The sequence below is a fragment of the Elephas maximus genome, chromosome 20 (assembly GCF_024166365.1).
Source record: "Elephas maximus indicus isolate mEleMax1 chromosome 20, mEleMax1 primary haplotype, whole genome shotgun sequence".
NCBI classification, from domain to species: Eukaryota; Metazoa; Chordata; class Mammalia; order Proboscidea; family Elephantidae; genus Elephas; species Elephas maximus.
The window spans coordinates 78,860,635-78,880,797 of record NC_064838.1 but is presented as its reverse complement, the minus strand read 5'-3'; the positions used below and the strand labels follow the sequence as shown (position 1 = coordinate 78,880,797).

The 20,163-nt window shown below is 35.4% G+C and overlaps 1 protein-coding gene across 1 annotated transcript; it reads left to right on the top strand.

The window, feature by feature from the left end:
* The first annotated feature begins 13,097 nt into the window (after positions 1 to 13,097).
* LOC126063770 (olfactory receptor 8K3-like) lies at positions 13,098 to 14,078 on the top strand. The gene has a single exon (XM_049862160.1). The coding sequence runs from the start codon at positions 13,098 to 13,100 to the stop codon at positions 14,076 to 14,078; it is 981 nt and encodes a 326-aa protein (XP_049718117.1).
* Positions 14,079 to 20,163: the final 6,085 nt, after the last annotated feature.

Sequence of the window (20,163 nt, the reverse complement as noted above, 5' to 3'; positions counted from 1 at the left end):
ATCACAGACTACCAGAAGAACAAACAAATCTGTCCTGGAAGAAGTACAGCCAGAGTGCTTCTTAGAAGCGAGGATGGTGAGACTTGTCTGACATGCTTTGGACATGTTATCGGGAGGACCAGTCCCTGGTGAAAGACATCATGCTTTGTAACGCACAGGGTCAGCGAAAAAGAGGAAGACCCTCAATGAGATGGATTGACACAGTGGCTGCAACAATGGGCTCAAACATAACAATGATTGTGAGGATGGGGCAAGGCAGGGCAGTGTTTCGTTCTGTTGTACACAGGGTCATTATGAGTCGGAACCATCTTGACGGCACCTGAAAACAAAAAGAAGGTCTAGGTAAGCTTGGCTTAAGCAGTATATCCTTGTCTCTGAAAGGTCACAGACCTTTTTGCAGACATCTGTTTTGTCATAGGCCTTTCTGTCATGTCTGCTTCCCAAAGTGTTTTGTTCCACAAGCCACCCTCACAAAAAAAAAAAAAAAAAAATTTTTTTTTGTTCAAATAAATCCAGGAAGGAAATAAAGTTCACCAAAAGTTGTCCATGTGGCTGGAAGAAAGCAAAGTAGAGCTTTATGTCATAATATCAACCCTCCTTATTCTTAAACTGTCTTCTTTCTGTCTCTATGGATTTGTCTGTTTTGGATATCTCATATAAATGGAATCATACAAGTGTGTGGCCTTTTGTGGCTCACTTCTGTGATTTAGTATTATGTTTTCAAGATTCATTTTTACCTTAGCATGTATCAGTACTTCATTTTTTTATTTTATTTTTTTTTCAAGATTCATTTTTACCTTAGCATGTATCAGTACTTCATTTCTTTATGGCCGAAAAATATTCCATTATATGTAGCACATTTTGCTTATCTATTCATTGACGGACATTTGTGTCATTTACATCTTTTGGCTATTGTGAATAATGCTGCTATGAACATTTGTGTACAAGTTTCTTTTTATTTTATTTTATTGTGTTTTAGGTGAAAGTATAAAGTGAAAATTAGCTTTTCACTAAAAAATTTATACACAAATTGCCTTGCGACACTCATTGTTGCCCTAACAATGGGTCAACATCCTCTGTCTTTCCCCTTCCACTCTGGGCTCTCTGTGTCCATTAGTCCAGTTTTCCTGTCCCTTCCAGCCCTCTCATCTTTGCTTTTGGGCAGGTGTTGCCCATTTGGTCTCATATACTTGGTTGAAATAAGACACGTATTCCTTATGTGTGTTAGTGTTTGTTTTATAGGCCTATGTAATCTTTGGTTGAAAGGTGGACTTCCGGAGTGGCTTCGGTTAAGAGTAAAATGGGTGTCCGAGGATCAGTTTCAGGGCATCCTCCAGTCTCTGGCACACCAGTAATTCTGGTCTTTTTTTGTGAATTTGAATTTTGTCCTACATTTTTCTCCCATTTTGTCTGGGATCCTCTGTTGTGATCCCTCCCAGAGCAGCTGGTGGTGGTAGCTGGACACCATCTAGTTCTTATGGAATCTGGCTGGTAGAGGCTGTGGTTCATATGGTCCATTAGTCCTTTGGACTAATCTTTGCCTTGTGCCTTTGGTTTTCTTCATTCTCCTTTGCTCCAAACATGATGGGACTAATAGAAATGTCTTAGGCTGCTGCTCACAAGCTTTTAAGACTCCATATGTCCCTCAACAAAGTAGGAATGTATGACATTTTCTTTATGAACTATGCTATGCCAATTTACCTAGATGTCCCCCAAGACCATGGTTTCCAGCCCTCAGCCCCAGTAACTCAGTCCCTCAAGGTGTTTGGATGTGTCTAGGAAGCTTCTATGACTTTGCCTTGGTCAAGTTGTGTTCCCATCTCATATATTGTGTGTTGTCTTTCCCTTCACCAAACTTTTCTATTATCTAGTTAGTGATTTCCCTTCCCCGCACTACCTTTCCCCTCTTTCATTACCATCAAAGATTGTTACTCTCTGCGTGTAAACCTTTTCTTCGCTTTTTATAGTAGTGGTCTCATACAATATTTGTCCTTTTGTGATTGACTGACTTCACTCAGCATAATGGCCTCTGGATTCATCCATGTTGTGAGATGTTAGTCAGATTCATCTCATTGTTCTTTATCATCATGTAGTATTCCATTGTGTGTATGTACCATAATTTGTTTATCCATTCCTCTGTTGGTGGGCACTTAGGTTGTTTCCGTCTTTTTGCTATTGTTTTTTTGCTTAATGCTTCATTGAACTTGGATGCGCACATGTCAGTTTGTGTGCTGGCTTTTATGTCTCTAGGATATATTCCTAGGAGTGGGATTACAGGATCATAGGGTATTCTCTTTCTAAATCGTTAGGAGACATTATATCATTTTCCATAGTGGTTGCACCATTTTACATTTCCACCAGCAGTGCATAAGAGTTTCAATCTCCCTGCAACCTCTCCAACCTTTGTTATTTTCTGTTTGTTTTTTCTTTTTTTTAATTAGTGTCAGTAATGGAGTGAGCTGTTAACTTACGGTATTTTTGATTTGCATTCTCTAATGGCTAATGATTGGGAGCATTTCCTCCTGTGTCTGCTCATATTCTTTGCTCATTTTTTAATTGGATTATTTTTATTTTTTGCTGTTGAGGTGTTGAAGTATTCTATAGATTTTAGAGTTTAAACCCTTGTCGGACATGCCGTAGTCAAAAAAAATTTTTTTTTTTTCTCCCAGTTTGCAGGTTCTCTTTTTACTCTTTTTGTGAAGACTTTTTATGAACATAAGTGCTTAATTTTTAGGAGCCCCCAGTTATCTAGTTTATCTTCTGGTGTTTGTGCCTTGTTAATTATGATTTGTATTCTCTTCATGCCATGTATTCGGCCCCTAGTGCTGTCTCTATTTTTTTCTTCCTTGATCTTTATCATTTTAGGCTTTTGTGTACATGTTTTTGATTGAAACCTGTTTTCAAATGTATTGGGTATATACCTAGGAGCTGAATTGTTGGATCATGTGGTAATCCTATGTTGAACTTATTGAAGAACGTTCAAAATGTCTTCCACAGAGGCTGTACTATTTTATATTCCCAACAACATTCTCAAGGTTTCCAATTTCTCCACATCCTGGACAGCACTTGTTATTTTTCTTGTTGTTGCTTGTTTATTTTTGTTTGTTATACCATTGTTCTGGCTGTGAATTGACATCGAATTGTGGTCTTAATTTGCATGTCACTAATGACTAATGAATTTGAACTTCTTTTCATTTGCTTATTGGACATTTATGTAGCTTCTCGGAGAAATATTTATTCAAATCCTTTTTTCTTTTCTTTTTTTTATTGGATTGCTTGTCTTTGTTGTTAAGCTGTAAGAGCTCTTTGTATATTCTGGACATATGATTTGCAAATCTTTTCTTTCATTCCGTGGTTATCTGTTCATTGTCAGATAGTGTTCTATCATGCACAAAAGCTTTTAATTTAGGTGAAATTCAATTTACTGTTTTTTTTTTTTTTTATTTCTCTGCTTGGTATTATGGTTTTGTAACTAAGAAACCATTGCTAAGTCCAAGGTCACAAACATTTATTCATACATTTTCTTTTAAGAATTTTATGATTTTGGCTCTTATATTTAGGCCTTTGATTCATTTCAAGTTAAATTTGGTATATGAGGTAAGGTAAGGACACGAATTCATTATTTTGTGTCTGGGTGTTCATTTGTCTCAGCACCATTTCTTGAAGAGAGTGTATTTTACCCATTAAATAGCCTTGACACCTTGTCAAAATCCATTGACTGTAGAAGTGTGGGTTTATTTCTAGAATCTAATTCTAATCTATTGATCTATATATCTATCCTATGACAGGACCATAATGTTTTGAGGACTGTAGAAGTGTGGTAAGTTTTGAAATTGGGAAGTGTTAGTCCTTTTAGTTTGTTTTTGCCATTGAATATAGTACTTACTATTTTTCCCCTTTAACATATTAAGGCATTTCCCATCTATTTCTAGCTTATTGAGTTACAAACATGTTCATTATTTGTATTCGAAGTCATAGGATGTTTTTTAAACATTCAGGAGGAATGCAAATTATGAATATGTATGTAGTTGTTAAGGAGTCCTGTTAACTCATAAAAAGGCCACCATGTTTTCTTTGGAGTTGCGTACATATTCATAATTTGTATGTCTTCTGAATCTTAAAAAACAGTCTAGGAGTTCTGCCTTTGCCATTGCACATAAAACGTGGAGGAAACCAGGGTAGAAAATGCTGAATATTGAGGTAATCTTGGGGAAATTAAACCAGGTACTCAGCAAATTGTATACCTAAATCCAGATCTTAGACTGGGAACAATAAAAATAACAAAGAAAGCAGGGGAATTGTATATAAAAGAATATTGGGTCATAGGGAAATCAAAGGTATCTTGAATAATTATCAAAAACCCAATGGCTTTGTTTCCTGTTCTCAGACACTTTGGAAATAATGAAGAAATTTGCATTCCAGCTCCCTGGGGAATGTCTCAAAGGGGAGAGACACTCATAAATTCTCCTTCTGATTGCAGCCAGATTAGTAATCACTTGGGGAGCAAAAACTCATTCCTCATCTTAGGTGAGTAGGTGGTACCTATCTTCATGATTATCAGGTTAATGCCAGTGAATTTTTTTTTCTCTCCAGAAAATATATCTTTATGTTCCTAAATAGAAATAAATAAAACCCAAATTCCAACTCATAGCAGCCCTATAGAAATTAAATTCTCTAATTTTATACCAATTGCACATCCTTTAATATACAAATTAAAAAAGAAATGTTGGTAAGGCAAAATGCTGAATATTAAATCATCCATAATACAGCTTCAATCTTCTTAATAGAGTTGAAACATTTTGCTGTAAGACAAAATAGCAGCTCCAAATATTCTGTATGACTCTTGGCCAAACTCTCCTTAGAATGTTTATAAGCCAGCAAGGCTTCAGTTGTGCTCCTCGGGAGTTTATAGAAGTCAATGAATCTGTAAGACAGTTCTGTAAAAACTTACTGCCTAAAGTAAAACTTCAAAAGCTCAGAATTATATTCTTTCAGGTCCAGTATAAATTTTGCTATGTTAATTATGATAAAGGTAATCTTTTCAACTAAAATATTTCCTGATATAATATGTTTTGTTTATATATATTGCTGCTGTTGTTAGTTAAAGTTGAGTCGATTCCAACTCATGAAAGCCCCATTTTTTGCAGAGCAGGACTGCTCCACAGAATTTTCAAGGCTGTGACCTTTCAGAAGCAGATCAGCAGACCTGTCTTCCGAGGAGCCTCTGGCTGTGATCGCGCTGCCGAAGGTGGTTAGTGGTTGAGCAGTTAACCACTTGTGCCACCCAGGGACTCCTATTTTATATGCTATGATCATATAAAACCCCCAAATCCATCTCAACCTAGTCAAATCCGACTCAGAGTGACCCTATAAGGCAGAGTAGAATTGCCCCACATATATATATACACACATACAGTGACAATTGTGAGAGACACTAGGGTATAGCTTACTACTTCTCTATTGCTCTCTATTTCTTTATTAGTGGAAAAATATTTGAGCTTTCCTTCTCTGACAGATTTCCACCTTATTCAGTTTCCAGCTTTTGCAAGTTTCACTGTATATGTAGTCTACGTTTAGATGTAGAAAAGTAGTTGTCAAAATAGTTTAATAAATTTTTATGTTATGGGCAAATATCACACTGACACTAAATGAAAAGGTATTTGATAAACAGAATAAAGACAATATATATAACATACATACAAGTATAAGATATATATATTAAATGTTATATATATGTATGTATAAATATGTGTATACAAACCCTGGCTGCGTACTGGTTAAGTGCTACTGTTGCTAACCAAAAGGTCGGCAGTTCGAATCTGCCAGGCGCTCCTTGGAAACTCTATGGGGCAGTTCTACTCTGTCCTACAGGGTGACTGTGAGTTGGAATTGACTCGAAGGCACTGGGTTTGGTTTTTTGGTTTTGGGTATATATATATATACATACACACACACACACACACACACACTGAACAAACTAGTTAATATTATAACTTAAAGTTAGACACAAAACAGCTGGTTTGGACTGAGTTTATTCTAATGAAGTGTTCATTTTAGACATGTGGGTAAGTTCCCTGCCTAAAATTTAAGTTTTTCAAAAGCAAGAACTTATATACTGAAAATCTGCCATGAATTTCTCAGTGTTAAAAATATTGTGTCAACTCCGAAAGTGCATATGTGCTAGAGAATCCTTCATGCCTCTTCGAAAGTGCATTTCACTTAGGCAATGAATTAAAATCTCTCTTCAGGTTGCAACTTCACATCATTGGCCAGGTGTCTCCTAGTCTGCCAGGCTCCACGGGCTAATACACCGACACTCTAAATACAGGTGCCTTTGTAAGAGGCTAGATGTGACTTTTTCAGATACCTTTAGTGGTATGTTTAGAAACCCAGTGAGAAAAAAGGAAGAGATGTTTAAGCAACAGGGCCTGAGGTCTGATGAGAGAAATTCTGTACTTCTCCGGTTATTTCCACTGTGGGTAGTGTGAAAGCAGTCCAAGGATAAGAATATTGAAGATGTGCCTTTGAGATTATAAAGAGTTTTGCCTACTCTATTGACTATTTGGAAACCCTGGTGGCGTAGTGGTTAAGTGCTATGGCTACTAACCAAAAGGTCAGCAGTTCGAATCCACCAAGCGCTCCTTGGAAACTCTAGGAGGCAGTTCTACTGTGTCCTATAGGGTCGCTATGAGTCGGAATCGACTCAATTGCAACGGGCTTTTATTGACTATTTTGTGGTTTTCTACAAGAAAAAAAAATGATTGTGTTCTTTTCCATAGTCGAACCCTAAAAGAATCAGTTCCATTACACGTGAAGAGTAACTGACTTCAGTTAAGTTCATCTATTGAACATGAGAGAAAAACAGATGCACTCTACACAAGAAAAAGCCAGGATCTTGGTAGGTCAGGTAGGATTTATTTTATTTTGTTTTTTTGAAAATCTGCACAGCAAAAGATACATAATTTCAACACTTAAAATTTGGTGACATTGACTATATTCTCCAAGCTGTACAAACCATTCTCGTTATCCTTTTCCAGATAACTCAATCACTGTTAACGTAAATTCACTGCCTCTAAGCTTCTCATCTAAACTTTAGAATTCCTGTTGTCCATGTGATTTTGCCTAGGCAATTCTTTGAAAGAGCACAATCCTCAAGGCAGAAGTACTTTACTAATTAAGCTAAATTATTGTTAGGTTCAAAGAAGACTTCAGGGGATAGTTTTAGTTTAAGATTTAAAGTTGAAAGATTATCTCAGGACAATAGTTTCAGAGATTCATCCAGCCTCATTCACCCCGGGAAGTCTGGATTCCATTAAAAATTTTAAATTATCTTCCACATTTACCCATTTTGATCAAGTTAACAAAGTAACAAACCTTGCAAAATTAAAAAGCAGCATTATCTATCATGCTTTAAATTGAGATGTGTTTTCCTCTCATTTGTAGTGGCCCCAGGTCTTCTTTATATTAGCTCTCACACAAAAATTACTGGGATATTTAAATAACTGTATTGAAATATCTATTTTTTCTTTTTTAAAGTCTTTTTTTTTTTTTTTTTGGAAAAGTACACACCAAACATATATCCATTAACCATTTTTGTATGAACAGTTCAGTGACATTTGTTACATACTTCACATTATGTCATCATTCTATCTCTACCCATATCACCATTAATTTAAGCTTTCTGCCACTTAAAGTTTTCATTTTTGATTCAGATTAATTTTTTTTGTAAGAGCATTATGTAAACAGTTTTTATTATTGTATTAAATTGATATTTAGTTTAACTATGGCTTCATGGGATAGTTTCAGTTCAAGTTTTCAAGACTATTTCCAGGCATTAGATTCGAGGTTTCCCTCAGTCTCAACAGATCCATTAAATCTGGTTTCTGTAAAAGTTTGAAGTTCTGTTCCATGTTTTTCCTCTGTTTGATCAGTATTCATTTATTGGGTCCTTGGTCTAAACTTTCAGTAATGGTAGACAGGCACCGCCCAAGAAATCTATATTTTTCTTGGTACCTCAAGGTGCAAATGCGTTTATGATCACCTATCTTAGTATTGTATGAAGTCGGTGATGCATTGGTTAAGACCTTACCTGATAACAAAAAGGCAAGGCAGTTCAAATCTACCAGCTACTCCTTGGAGACCCTATTGAGTTGTTTTCCTCTATCCTATACAGTCACTGTGAGTCAGAATCGACTTGAAGGCAAAGGGTTTGGTTTTTTGGTATCTAAGTGTTGGAAGTTCCTGTGTGGTGAAAATGGTTAATGTGCTAGGCTGATAACTGAAATGTTAGAGGTTCCAGTCCACTCAGAGGGACCTCAGAATAAAGTCCTGGAGATCCACTTCTGAAAATTCAGCCATTGAAAACCGTATGGAGCACTGTTCTACTGTGACACATGGGGTCACCATTAGCTGCAGTTAACTGGATGATGACTGGTTTCCTGGATCTTAATGTTGAAAGCTGCATTTGAAGGGGGTAGGGAATACTGCAGAATGATTCAGCTTTTCTAGTCTCTTAAAGATGTCTGGTCTAATAGTGAAAGTGCAATTCTAAGCTCTCCGTATGGGATGTATTTTCAATTCTTTGAGAGAAAAGTCATATATCTTTTCTTGTTTATAGAGAAATTTGTATTTATTAACACGGATTTTCCCCCAGGCATCCCTCAGTTTGTAGTACTGTGGAGGCTTGTGTGTTGCTGTGATGCTGGAAGCTATGCCACTGGTATTCAAATACCAGCAGGGTCACCCACGGAGGACAGGTTTCAGCTGAGCATCCAGACTAAGACAGACTAGGAGGGAGGAGCCAGCAGTCTACTTCTGAAAAGAACTGGCCAGTGAAAACCTTATGAATAGCAGTGGAATATTCTCTGATATACTGCCTGAAGATGAGCCCCTCAGGTTGAAAGGCATTCAAAATATGACAGAGGAAGTGCTGCGTCCTCAAAGTAGAGTCGATTTTAACGACATAGATAGAGTCAAGATTTCCAGACCTGCATTTGCTGATGTGGCATGACTCAAAATGAGAAGAAACAGCTGCAAACATCCATTAATAATCAGAACCTGGAACGTACGAAGTATGAATCTAGGAAAATGGGAAATCATGAAAAATGAAAGGGAACACATAAACATCTGCATTAGTGAGCTGAAATGGACTGGTATTGGTCATTTTGAATCAGAAAATCATATAGTCTACTATGCTGGGAATGACAACTTGAACAGGAATGGTGTTGCATTACTCGTCAAAAAGAACGTTTCAAGATCTATCCTGAAGTACAATGCTGTCAGTGACAGGATAATATGCATATGCCTACAAGGAAGACCAGTTAATACGACTATTATTCAAATTTACCCACCAACCACTAGGCCAAAGATGAAGAAATTAAAGACTTTTACCAACTTCTGCAGTCTGAAATTGATTGAATATGCAATCAGGATGCATTGATAATTACTGGTGATTGGAATACAAAAATAGGAAACAAAGAAGAAGGATCAGTAGCTGGAAAATATGGCCTTGGTGACAGAAACAATGCTGGAGATCACATGACTGAATTTTGCAAGACCAATGACTTCTTCATTGAAAATACCTTTTTTCAACAACATAAACAACTATAAACATGGACCTGCCAGATGGAATACACAGGAATCAAATCGACTACATGTGCATGTGTGGAAAGAGACAATGGAAAAACTCAATATCATAAGTCGAACAAGTCTGGAAGCCAACTGTGGATCAGACCATCAATTACTCATACGCAAGTTCAAGTTGAAACTGAAGAAAATTAGATACAAGTCCACAGGAGCCAAAGTATAACTTTGAGTATATCCCACCTGAATTTAGAGTCCATCTCAAGAATAGATTTGACATGTTGAATACTAATGACTGATGACCACATGAATTATGGAATGACATCAAGGATGTCATACTTGAAGAAAGCAAAAGATCATTAAAAAGACAGGAGAGAAAGAAAAGACCAAAATGGATGTCAAAAGAGACTCTGAAACATCTCTTGAATATCGAGTAGGTAAAGGAAAAGCAAAAAATGATGAAGTAAAAGAGCCAAACAGTAGACTTCAAAGGGTGGCTCAAGAAAACAAAGTCAAGTATTACGGTGACATTTGCAAAGACCTGGAGATGGAAAACCAAAAGGGAAGAACATGCTCAGCATTTCTCAAGCTGAAAGAACTGAAAAAAAATGTAAGCTTTGAATTTCAATACTGAAGGATTCTACAGGGAAAATATTAAAAGACACAAGAAGCACCAAAGGAAAATGGAAGGAATACACAGAGTCACTGTACCAGAAAGAACTGGTCAGTGTTCAACCATTTTATGAGTTAACATATGATCAGGAACTGACGGTACTAAAGAAAGAAGTCCAAGCTGCACTGAAGGCATTGGCAAAAAACAAGGCTGGGAATTGATGGAATACCAATCCAGATGTTTCAACAAATGGATGCAGCACTGGAGGTGCTCACTCATCTATGCTAAGAAATTTGGAAGACAGCAACCTGGCTAATCGACTGGAAGAGGTCCATATTTATGCCTATTTCCAAGAAAGGTGATCCAACTGAATCGGAAATTATCAAATGATATTATTAATATCACAGGCAAGCAAAATTTTGCTGAAGATAGTTCAAATGCACCTGCAGCAGTATCTCAACAGAGAACTGCCAGAAATTCAAGCTGAATTTAGAAAAGGACATGGAACCAGGGATATCTTTGCTGAGGTCAGATGGATCCTGGCTGAAAGCAGAAAATACCAGAAGTCATGTTTACCTGTGTTCAACTGTGTGGCTCATAACACATCATGGATAATATTGCAGAGAATGGGAATTCCAGAACACTTAATTGTGCTCATGAGAAATCTGCACCTGGATCGAGAGGCAGTCTTTTGAACAGAACAAGGGGATACTTCATGGTTTAAAGTCAGGAAAGGTGTGTGTGGGGGTTGTATCCTTTCACCATACCTATTCAACCCATATGTTGAGCAAATAATCTGAGAAGTTGGACTACATGAAGAATGGGGCATCAGGATTGGAGGAAGACATATTAACAGCCTGCATTATGCAGATGACACAACCTTGCTTGCTGAAAGTGAAAAAGACTTGAAGCATTAACTGATGAAGATCAAAGACCACAGCCTTCAGTATGGCTCACACCTCAACATAAAGAAAACAAAAATCCTCACAACTGGACCAATAAGCAGTATCATGATACGTGGAGAAAACATTGAGATTGTCAAGGATTTCATCTTACTGGATCCACAACCAACACCCATGGTAGCAACAGTCGAGAAATCCAAAGAAGCTTTACTTTGGGCAAATTGACTGCAAGAGATCCCTTTACAGTGTTAAAAGCAAGGATGTCACCTTGAGGACTAAGATGTGCCAGACCCAAATCATGGTGTTTTCAATCACCTTATGCATGCAAAATCTGGACAATGAATAAGGAAGACCCAAGAAGAATTAATGCCTTCAAATTGTGGTGTTGGTGAAGAATATTGAATACATCAGGGACTGCCAAAAAAGATGAACAAATCTGTCTTGGAAGAAGTACAACCAAAATGTTCCTTAGAATCAAGGATTGTGAGACTTTGTCTCACATACTTTGGACATGTTATCAAGAAGGATCAATCCCTGGAGAAGGACATCATGTTTGGTAAAGTAGAGGGTCAGAGAAAAAGAGGAAGATCCTGGACTAGATGGATGTATACAGTGGCTGCAACAACGTGCTTAAGCTAGCAACAATTGTGAGGATGGCACAAGTCTGGACAGTGTTTCCTTCTCTTGTGCATAGGGTCGCTTTGAGTCAGAATCCACTGAATAACAGCTAACAACAACAACATGGATTTTGAAAATGATAGTTTTTACAGTATCTTATTAATTCAGACATATAAGAGTTACACTCCTTCTTATTATAGGTCCCTAAATACATTGTCCCTTGAGAATTATTTCAATATACAAGTATACAAGTCAATATAGGGGCCAGGAAAGCATACCAGATGGCCATGGATTTGTAAGAAATTCATGATGTGAGATAATTGGTAGGCCCTATTATTTCCATATGTTTCGCATAGAAGTTTATATTTTTTTAAACACTGGAGATGTGTCAAATTGCTGAGATCACTGGCCATGTTATAATTTTAAAATGGCAATGAGTGCTTCTATTTTATTAAGTGAAAGCAAAATAAATGATCTGTAAGAGAGAAAAAACACTTTAAATTTGAATTACTTTGATAAGTGGAGAAAAGTATTACATTATTATAATACTACAAATATTACCCATTGATTTTCATAAATTAAATTACAATACAGACAAAGCATACAAAATCTAGTTATGATTAGTGTTTGATAAAATATATGGTGTAAAGCTTGATAACATAAAAGTAAATGTAAGCATGACAAATACAGTCCTGTGGAAATGAGGTTGTAAAAGAATTTTTTTTAAATATATGGTAAAATACACATTACAGAGGATTCACCATGCCAAATATTTTAAAATGCACAATTCAGTGATGTTAAATACAATCAAAATATTGTGAAACCATCACTATTATATAGTTCCGGAACATTTTCTTCACCCCAAAAGGGAGCTGATATCCATTAAGTAATCACTTCCCATCTTTTTTTTTCCCATCTACTCTTCTTCTTTTCTACAATTTCTATCTCTTTATTGATATTCTTTACTTGTGTGACTTAATTTCCTAGTTTACTCCGTGTGTTGATGTTTGCAACTTACAAAAAGATAGTCTCATTTTCTCTACCTTGAAGATCAACAACAACAACAAAAACTTGGCCATTGAGTTGATTTTATTTTAAAATGACCCTATAAAGCGGAGTAGAACTGCCTTTTAGAGTTTCCAAGGAATTAGGCGATGGATTCAAACTGCTGACGACTTAATTAGCAGACGTAGCTCTTAACCAATAGACTCCTGGGGTTTCCAACCTTCAAGATCAAAGGGAAGATTTATATCAAAACTCTGAAATTAGAATATGGATTGATCTTATGCATATATATGTATATATATATTTCATTAATAGCTAATGAAAGTTAACGATTATTTTTGTACTTTTCCCTCATAGAAGTTTCCTAAGTGGCTTGGATGGACAAATACAATCTAATGGTGCTGAATGAATTTACTCTAGTGGGGATCACAGATCGTCCTGAGCTGAAGGCTCCATTATTTGAGATTCTCCTCATTGTTTACATGGTCTCCGTAGTGGGTAACCTGGGCTTGATCATGCTCACCAAGATAGACTCTAGGCTACATACGCCCATGTACTTTTTCCTCAGACATTTGTCTTTCACTGATCTTGGACATTCAACAGCAGTTGGACCCAAAATGCTAGCAAATTTTACTGTAGATCAACCTACAATCTCTTATAATTGCTGTGCTATGCAACTCACTTTCTTCAGTATTTTCATAAGTAGTGAGATTTTCATTCTGTCAGCAATGGCCTATGACCGCTATGTGGCCATCTGTAACCCTCTGCTTTACACAGTCATCATGTCACCGAAAGTATGCCAGGTGCTGGTGGTCATATCTTATCTCTACAGTCTCTTTTTGTCTTTGCTGACAATCATAAAAATTTTCATTGCATCATTTTGTGGCCATGTTATCAGGCATTTCTACTGTGATGGTTTGCCCTTGATTTCTTTGATCTGCTCAAACACACATGAAATTAAATTAATATTACTGATCTTTTCGGCTTTTAGTTTAGTTTTATCCCTTCTAATAATCCTTTTTTTTTTTTTTTTAATCCTTGTGTCCTACACGCTGATACTCGTTGCCATCTTCAGGATGAACTCTGCAGAGGGCAGGCACAAGGCCTTTTCCACATGTGGATCTCACTTGACAGTGGTAGTTGTTTTCTATGGGACTCTATTCTTTACGTATGTGCATCCCAAATCCAGCCATTCCTTTGATACTGATAAAATGGCCTCTGTCTTTTACATTCTGGTAATACCTATGTTAAATCCCATCGTCTATAGTTTGAGGAACAAAGAGGTAAAAAATGCTGTACACAGAACCTGGAGACTGTGTTTAAATATTCTACTTCAAGTGAACTGTAACATACGATAAGAATAATTATTTAATAGGCAATGTATCCTATATCCGATTTTCCGTTAGCCTTGTGTTGTTTGTCTCCATGGAAAGAATAGAATAAATTAGTGATAAGTATAGATACACAGAAATTTCTTCCTTATTTTTTAGCCAGAGTTAATCACCCAGAGATGGCTAACTCCTGCTTATACTTCAGGTATCAACTTATAATTGGTTTCAAGCCTAGATTAGATATATCCCTACAAGGTACATTCCTACATATTTTCACATATAGCCCGTTTATATGTTCCTTTCACTGAACACCTATCTTTATGAAGCCAGGGACTCTGTGTATTCCATTCACTACTTAATCTGTTGTACTTAGCACAGTAAAAGGCACAAAAAAGATGCCTGGTGAATATTATGTTAATGGACTCATTATATTTAATAAAGAAACATTTTAAATCAAACAATGAATACCCCTCACTTCATAAGGCTTACATTTCTGTAGGAGAGTGAAGAAAATACATAATGATAAGTGGATTATATCATATGATAGAAGGTATTGAGTTATATGAAAATGAAATAGGGCCAATAGGCAGATGAGCATTAAAATTTTAACGAAGATCTTTAGGGGAACCATATGAGGAGATGACTTTTAATCAAACACTTGAGAAGTTGAGTGAGTTGGCCATGTGGTTATTTGGGGGCAGACATTCTTAAGGCCTTTACATTGAAAACTAGAAAATATTGTGAAATAAAGACAAATAAATGGAGAGATAAGCTATGCTTATAAGTCAGAAGACTTGATATTGTTAAGATGTCAAATTTCCCCAACGGTATTTATAGAGTCAATGAAATTCCAATGAAAAATCAACTGACTTTTTTTTGGTCTGTGTTGAAATTGACAAGAAAACTAAAATCTATAATGGAATGCAAAGGCCCTAGGATAGCTGAATCAACTTTGAAAAAAGAGACCAAGGACGGATGACAAAAAAAGAACTGATTCCAAGACTTATTTTAAACTATGATAATCAAGACAAAGTGTGATTGGCAAAAAAATTAGCAAATAGGTCAATGACATATTAGCAAGACTTAAAAAACACACCCACACATATTTGAACAACTAATTTTTTAATAAAGATTCAAAGAAAAATCAGTGGAGAAAGGATAGCCATTCAACAAATGGTGGTAGAACAATTAGATATTATATACAAATTAATGAATGTGGATCTATAACTTACACATATGCAAGAATTAACTCAAAGTGCATAACAATTTAAATGTAAATCATCAAATTTTAAAGCTTTTAGAGAGGAAAATAAAACAGCAGAAAATTTTTTACCTTGGGTTAGAAAAATATTTCCTATACATAACACTGAAGCAAAATCCATAAAGTAAGTATTTATTGTATTCAGTTACATCAAAATTTAAAACTACTGCTCTTTAAAATAAATTATTAAAAAATTGGAAGACAAGCCATAGACTTGGAGAAAATATTTCAAATGTTATATCTGTAACAAGATGTTTTCACTGTATGCTGTTGAGACTGTTTCAACTCACAGTGACCTTATAGAACATAGCAGAACTGAGTAATAAGGCTTCCTAGGCTGAAATCATTATGGGAGTAGCTCTCCAGGTATTTTTCTCCTGCGGAGCCACAGATGGGTTAGAATCACTGACCTTTCGGTTAGCAGCCAAGCTCTTAACCGTTGTGCCACAATGGTTAAAGGGTAAATATCCACACTGTATAAAGCAATCTCAAACTCAATAATAAGAAAACAATCTCAAAAAAGGGGGAAAAGATTTGAACACTTCATAGAAGAATTTGTAAGTATAGCAAATAAGCTTACAAAAAGAAATCTTGATGAAATATCACCTCAAATTTAATTTATACCTCAAAGAGTTATCAGCACATGCATATTAGAATGGCTAATTTTATAGGCATGTGGAGGAAACTGAAACATAAATACATGATACCAAAACAAAACGCCATTCCCACCGAGTTGTTTCTAACTCATTGAGCCCTTATAGGACAGGGTAGAGCTGTCTCATAGGGTTTCAAGGCTGTAACCTTTATGAGAGTAGATCACTAGATCTTTTCTCCCTCAGAGCCTCTGGGTGGGTTTGAACAGCTAACCTTTGTGTTAGCAGCTGAACATTTAACCACTGCGAAAGTAAAATGTCGTTGTTAGGTGCCTGGAGTTGGCTCCGACCCTATGCACAACAGAATGAAACACTGTTCTGTCCTGCACCATCCTCACAATCATTCTTATGCTTGAGCCCATTGTTGCAGCCTCTCTGTCAATCCACCTCATTGTAAAATAGAACAACTAATTTGGAAAGCAGTGTTGAATTTCTTAAAAAGTTAAACTTACCTCTACCGTACAATCCTGGCATCTCACTTCTATGTATATACCTAAGAGAAATGAAAGCATACAACCTTAGAAAGACTTGTACACAAATGTTCATAGGGCCTTTATTAGTGATAGCTGAAACATGAAAGAAATGCAAATGCTCATTCAGGGGAGAATAAATAAACAAATTGCGGTATAGCCATACAACTGAGTCCACCTCAACAACAAAAACAAAGTACAAAGAAGAAATGAACTGTTAGCATATGAAACACCATGGATGAATATCAGAGTAAGTATGGTGAGTGAAATATGCCAGATTCAAAAAAAGTATATGAGATAAAATTTGTTTATATAACGTTTTTTAAAATGCAAACAAATAGATCATGATAGAAAGCACATCAATAGCTGAACAGGGCTGGAAGTGGGCCAGAGAGGGTCGGGAGAAAGGGATTAAATAGGGACATTAGAAAACTTTTGGGGTGTTGGATATGTCCATTATCTTTACTACTGTAATAGTTTTTCAAGTACATACCTATGTTAAAACATTAAATTGTATATGTTAAATACACATATTGTTGTTTATTATACTCCAATAAAGCCAATAAAATGATCACCATACATGCCAAGAAATTGATCCCAATGACCAAAAGCAAGGGAAAAAAGCAAGAGTAGAAATTAACTCACAGGTAAGACACATGAATTATTAACCATGGACAACTGGAATAGGAAAAGAGACAATGGTATAAGAGATGAAATCTATATTGCTTACAATTAATGTCCAATTAACAATGACATAATCAAGGATGTGAGAATTCAGGAAACATCAAGCATTTAATGGAGGAAGTACATATTTCTACAACAAATTTTAATTGTTCAGCAAAATTAATAGGGACGTTATGCTTCATTTTACAAAGACATTTCACTGACGTGTGTGTGTGTCCCCGTGTGTGTGTGCATGTATATACTATATATACTTGACATATCACGAAGACAATTTTTTAAGAGCAGTGGAAAGGGAAATGCTCAAGGCTGCATGTGGTGGCGATGGTGAGGATAGCTGGGAGGTGAAGATAAATAAAATATATACCATTTGGAAACTAGAAAAGTACGGTGTTACATGTATGCTGTTTTTGTTGTTACTTGATGTCGAGTTGATTCCGACTCATGTATTATCACATAGCAAGAAGCAGAGAAATACGTGTGTGTATGTGTCACAACACGGATAGATTGCCAGTCATTAAAATGATTGGAAAATGCGACATTAAGACAGCACAAATTAAATGTGCAGAGTGAAACACATACACAAAATACTATGTTTTTATAAGGATACATTCATGTTGTATGTCAGACATAAAACACAGTAGAGTATGTATCCAGGTGGGAAAGAATAATTGGAATAGGAATTGGCCAGAATGGAAAAAATAAAATATGATATCTTAATCTAATAAAATAAAATGAGAGAAGTCTTAAATAGGCAATTTGTAATAAAAGAAATTGGAGTAACTAATATCTGTCCCGAGGTCAAAAAGAAAAGAAAATATAGAAAAAACAAAGAAATGGCATATCATATGTATGAAATGTACTAATTTCATTCTATTTGAAAATATTGTGGAAGTGGGGGGAAATTGAGTGGTCTGTCCTAAAAAGACTTTAATCCAGATCCCTGGATGGAACAAATTTGAAGTTAACTAAGAAAAAATGAATAAATGTATCTAAAAGAAACTTACTTTCCCTGGTGAATATGAATAGTTTAGAAAATTAACAGACACCCTAGACATTTTGTTAGGCCTTCAAGAGTTTCATACATAATTAACACATTGTTTGGCATCTCCTCAGGGATAACCTCAAAGGCTGAGAGAAAGCTGTAAGTTGTTCCCACTATGCCATGTTAAGAAGTCCATGGGGTGTTAAAACAGATTGATTACAGGTAAAAGGTAGAATTTTTTAAGTAGTGCCATGTTTTACTATGTCTAGAATGTTATAGTAACATTTCAAGGCACCATTTTAATTGATTTCAAAGTTACAGCAAATTATTAAGAATATTGAGTAAATTCTGTCTGCTTTCCACTTTTATTCCTGGTAAGTTTTTATGAGATAAATGTGTATCTCATGTATTCACTTTAATAATTTATTGCTTTGAAATTTAATTTCTGCATTGGTTTGATAATAGTTTACTCAGAGACTGCTCTGCCCATAATATTCAGGAATAGATATATGCAAGTTAGATAGATGGATAGATAGATAGAAGGTAGATAGATAGATATAATACTTATGAAGGAGTGATGCTCACAAAGTTTTAAACCAATAATTCTGTTATCTTTACCCATAGGAATATTCTCATATTTTTAAAAACATCTGTGGTATATTCAGATACATTTTTTAAAGATTATACTTAAAGTTATCTGTGAAACTCATGTCACATAGAGTTCCAATGTTTAATGGGATGTGTTTCATGTTCAGAAAGATTTTAAATAACTTTCAGTAATTAACGTATATGTCAACATCAGTGTATTTTCTTCTCTGATGTTATTGTATCATACGGTGATTTTTAAAAATTTTTTTTCATTAGAAGTAGGGGGTACTTTTTTACAATGGGGGAGTTTGTGATATCAGTTTTTCACTATTTGTTCAGAGTTTCTCATATACCCTAGGTTTCTCCACGAGGAAAAAAAAAATACATGATTTGATACAAAAAATTTAGAATGTGTCAGTTATAATACCAATGCCCAATTGGAGGAGAAAGTATTTTAAGTAGACCAACAAAAAAGTAATCTAAAGAATAGCACTTTTGGACACTTTACTCATAGAACTGGTGTTATGGAATGTGGGACTCGGGTAAGTTGCAAGGATAGCATCATAGAAATTGTGACAAAGCTTAAGTCACAGTCCAGAAGAATTTACCTATAAATATCTTAAAGATCAAAACAATTAACTGCAACAACAAAAAAAAATTATTTCAAGCAATTACTATCAACATCCAAAAAAAAGATAGATGCTATGATGATGATGATAGGCAGACAGATAGATAAATAGACAGATGCATAAAGAAATTGTACTACGCATACACACTTTTAGAGTTATTTTCAGGTATCCTAGACACACTGAAGCCTTTAATTCTCATTGATACTTCCTAACAACCCTGCAAGGAAGTATTGAAATATGATTTTTCAGGTGGGAATAAACAGATTCCTAAAACTTATGTTATTTGCCCAAAGTTCCACTTTGTATATATTACAAATGGATGTATAGCAGAGGATATATCTATATACATATAACTCTAGGGATGTTTTCATGTATAAAGATAAATAATACCCTTGTGGTCAATTATGTATCTATCCAAAACCTGTCTAGTATGTTGAGTGTTCCATCCTGAACCATCTATAATAATAAGGTTTCAAAAGATAACATTTTGAAGTAGAATGTCCAAAATGTATCCATAAGTTTTTTAGGTATATGAAAAAAACAAAGGTTTTAAGATGAGTCCAATAATCATCCATGTACCTAACATCTAGAAGTTTAACATTTTATTCATTATTGTTTCATCTCTCTATCAATGTAGCCATCAATCTAATATATATATGTGTGTATGTGTATGTGTATAAAATTAGTGGGAGGTGGGTCTGTATTGAAATATCCTAAAATGGAAAATTTGGATTTATATTATTCATACTGGCTTTGTAAACTAAAAAATCTACAAGATGGTCCTACATAAAAGCTATTGACAATGCTTATGCCTCTATCCAGAATAGGTTTCCTGATAGACCAAG